General features: G+C 46.6%; 1 protein-coding gene across 1 annotated transcript; it reads left to right on the top strand.

The window, feature by feature from the left end:
* Window positions 1-507: 507 nt before the first annotated feature.
* LOC125524221 (protein CHLORORESPIRATORY REDUCTION 42, chloroplastic-like) lies at window positions 508-1561 on the top strand. The gene is made up of 2 exons (XM_048689291.1): window positions 508-872; window positions 953-1561. The coding sequence occupies exons 1-2, from the start codon at window positions 610-612 to the stop codon at window positions 1086-1088; spliced, it is 399 nt and encodes a 132-aa protein (XP_048545248.1). The 5' UTR covers window positions 508-609; the 3' UTR covers window positions 1089-1561.
* The last annotated feature ends 2136 nt before the right edge of the window (window positions 1562-3697 follow it).

The raw sequence follows: 3697 nt of genomic DNA, 5'->3' as shown, positions 1-3697 counted from the left end.
GGCTCCTCGTCTGACGACTAGAACGATCCTCCACCAGCCGTCGACGGCTACAGCTGCGCCGGCAACTGGAAGGGGAAGGGGTCGGCCCGGAAGTGGTGAAGATCCGCTTTTCTTCAATTTAATTTCAAGTTTTAGATGTTGAACGTATTGTGCTTGCCTGTGTTCGTTTGCTGATCTACATAGTTTGATCGATGTTGCATGGTTTAGGATAAATATAGGAGGTCGGATATGAGATACACGGATATGAACGACACTATTTACGAAGTGTTGGATCAGTGCCCGCGGACGCATCCGGATGCATCCGCGGGTGTTTGATGAGTCATATTTGTCCTCTGCAGGTGTAGATGCTCTAAGCTCTCAATAGAGGGCTCTGATTGATTTAGGTTGTGGGCAGCAGGTGGAATCAAACTGTCAGCCGACTTGCCGATTTTTCTCCTGATTTCTCGTGTATGCATTGTAGTATCGAACAATTGTTGCTGCTGTGGCGGACCACAACTCCGCGTGGACCAATTAGAGTAGGGCACCTGCTCGGATCAGCTGCCGCCGAGTGCATAGAGGCGTTTCTCCAAGCACAAGGCATCTTATCTTCATCCCGTTCAGCAGGGCAGGATGCTACGGCCAGCGGCTGCCGCCGTTTATCCGTCATCCTACCACGCCCCACCGCCGCGATTCCCAGCATTTCCGGCCGGACGACGCTCGGCCGCCATAGCCGTCCGGTGCGTGAACCGCGACGCGCCCGATACCTCGAAGGCGAAGCTGAAGGTCGGCTCGCCGATCGTCATCACCGAGGAACCGCCCATGCTCAAGACCGCCGCGTCGGTGCCGTCGCTCCGGCAGAACGCCGGCCGCGTCAAGCCCGGCGACGTCGGGAGGTACCTCCTATACTCTACAAGCACTGGAAAGTAGCATGTGCGTTGTCTCTTATGCCTGACATCCCCGCGGCGTTGCGCAGGATAATGGCGCGGAAGCCGAAGGACGTCTGGGCCGTGCGGCTCGCCGTCGGCACGTACCTGCTGGACGGGAAGCACTTCAAGCCCCTGGAGGTCGTCGAGGACGAAGGCGGCGACGATCAACCCCAGGATGAATGAGCATCAGATCCAGCAACAATCAGCAAAACATTCTTACATGTTAGTATGGTGCACAAACTGCAATGAATGGATTCAGGAACTAGGATGCCCATTTCGGTTTTCCCGATAAAATAGTCGGAGCACGCCAAACACAAACGAATAGGGGCTTTGCCTGGTTGAACATAGGTACAGCCATAGAAGAGTGTGAATCGGTCATAGAACTATACAGATTGCAGACACAGAAAAATAGTATCGTTAGGCCGTGGAGATCTTGGGTGTCAGGTCGTGCTCAAGAGTTACTTCTTCCATGGCTGTTTAATCCCGATCACGGTGCAAACCGATATCAGCAGAAGGATCAGGAGAATGATGATGGCGTAGCACATCCATTGTCAGGTCGATCTTGGGTGGGTGCCTTCTGGAGAGCACCCACACCTTGCTGTATGTTGTCGGCAGCATGTGAAACCTTGGAAAAACATGGTGCGAACATTTCGTTAGCTTGCTTTATAAAATCGGTTAGGTCTATTTAGAACAAGCAGTTTCCAGAAGTTCCTTACATGTGTCTCTATGTGGTTGATCATTTCTCCTTGAGACTCAACCAATACTAACATACCCAGGAATATCTACAGGGAAAAACCCAGGAAATGGGGTACATTAAGAGTTTAAGGGGCCCTGCCATTCACATATGCATGGTGTGAACTACTCCCTCCGTCCCATAATATAAGAGCGTTTGAGCGTTTTTGAAACGCTCTTATATTATGGGACGGAGGGAATATAACATTGCATAAGAGCTTATGCAAATGAAAGGTAACCTGTTGCAACTCCAGAAGCTTCCTCTCAAGATCTCTTACAGCATCATGCCGCTCCTATATCTCAGCAGCAGTATCCAATATCAGTATCCAATATCTGGAAGATGGAAGATTATCCTGATGAGATTTTGATGCATTTCCCAACAAGTGTCCAAATAATGACCAAGTTATAATTCACATACCTGGCCTCTCCCCTGCTGTTGAACCGCATCTTTGAAAATTTGCTCGCCTCGCCCTGTCTCAATTAAATCGTCAATTGTCTGCATGTTCCAAAGTAACAAAGGAGGCACACTGTAAGATAAACAATAAAAGAAAAAAAACATGGCAAATCAAAGCACAAATTTAACCATAGAAAAAACAAGTTGCAACTATACCTCTTCATCACGGCGATTACCGGTTACAGTAAATACCCTTCTTTCAACAACTTCCCAGTACTCCTGCCGGATTGATTCTCTGAATACCTGCATTTAGTTAGAGGGTAACAGCACCATATCACTCACATAGTTGCAAGATAGCATTATATACTCTATCTTCAGAGTTTATAGCATGTTATCAATCTACCATAATGGCCAAGAAACATTCTTGTAAAGTTAATGAAAGTCAAAAGGAGGACATTTGCAAAACATAGTTCAGTGGTATCTTTCTTTTACTTTTTATAACATAGAAGCATCAATGAAGCCACTTCTACTGCTTAAGAAGAGCTAGATGTTCAGAATTCATATGGTCGGTCTGGATGGCTCATAGACATGGGAAAGCAGAGTGGTTCCTCCCTGCTGCTCTATGAGGGCATATCAAATAGCTCAAGTAGTAAATAGAAATATGGACTGGTTTTAACTTTTTGTGTGTATCTAAAGATGGCGTCGTATCCTCTGAATCTAGTCATCTTTGTGAATCCTTGCATCCACTCCTCATTAGGGCATGGCCAATGCATAGTCCCAGGGTGATGCCTCACATATCATGTATGATCGGATAACAGAAAAAGTAGGTTCGGATGGGGAAGCGGAATCCTCTTCAGGAGGCGGGTTCTTAGAGAGAAAAAATGTGATCCGGTGCATAAAGTTGGAAAAGTTGAAGTGGAAAGGAGGGATGCATGTGTAGTGAAAGTCACTTTCTATTCTTTGATGAGGCCCACTAGTAGTAGCTTGCATTGGAGAGAAAAAATAAACACATATACCTCAAATTACTTTTTATCATGAGACATCTATATCCATATGCCACCATTGTACATGCTCTTAGCCGTTAGATTCAAATCTTGTGCGTCAGTATTCTTTTTGCAGAATGACGCCCGTCTCCAGCCCAAGCCTCGTGTGAATTTTTCAAAAGGGTCCCCAAGCGATTACTCCCAAATCCTTTCTCTCCCAATCCCTAGGTCACGTTGCAACCTACTTCCTCCGTTCTAAATTACTCGTCGCAAAAATAGATGTATCAAGAATTAAAATACATCTAGATACATCTATACCTGCGACAAGTAATTCGGAACGGAGGGAGTACACCCAACCGATGGCCACGGGCTGCAACTACCAACGACCGCTGCGACAGACACGCTGAAAAGCATCTTCTAGTTCTCGTCAGCACGGAGGTCATCACCATGACGGACAGGGCGGAAAGTGCTGGAATTTAGTCCATTTTTGGGCCAGCACAATAATATTTTCAAAATTCCTAATAAATTCTAGAGGCCTACTTAGCACATTCATGCAAGGTCAGAGGTGGGACTAAAGTTTAGTCCCATACTACTCGAGTCAGACCTCTTATAAGCGACGTTGTTTCTCCACATGTATAAGGATGAGAACAAGAGAGATATTCACACGCGCTCCTCCTCCGTTG

This window comes from Triticum urartu, chromosome 7 (assembly GCF_003073215.2).
Source record: "Triticum urartu cultivar G1812 chromosome 7, Tu2.1, whole genome shotgun sequence".
NCBI lineage: Eukaryota > Viridiplantae > Streptophyta > Magnoliopsida > Poales > Poaceae > Triticum > Triticum urartu.
The sequence above is the reverse complement of the archived record's forward strand: the minus strand, read 5'-3'. Positions and strand labels throughout refer to the sequence as shown.

What these genes read in the sequence shown, in the direction of transcription:
- LOC125524221 (XM_048689291.1), top strand. Translation starts at nt 610, where the DNA reads ATGCTACGGCCAGCGGCTGCCGCCGTTTATCCGTCATCCTACCACGCC. An exon ending in AAGCCCGGCGACGTCGGGAG is followed by an intron (nt 873 to 952) that starts GTACCTCCTATA and finishes GGCGTTGCGCAG; the next exon opens with GATAATGGCGCGGAAGCCGA.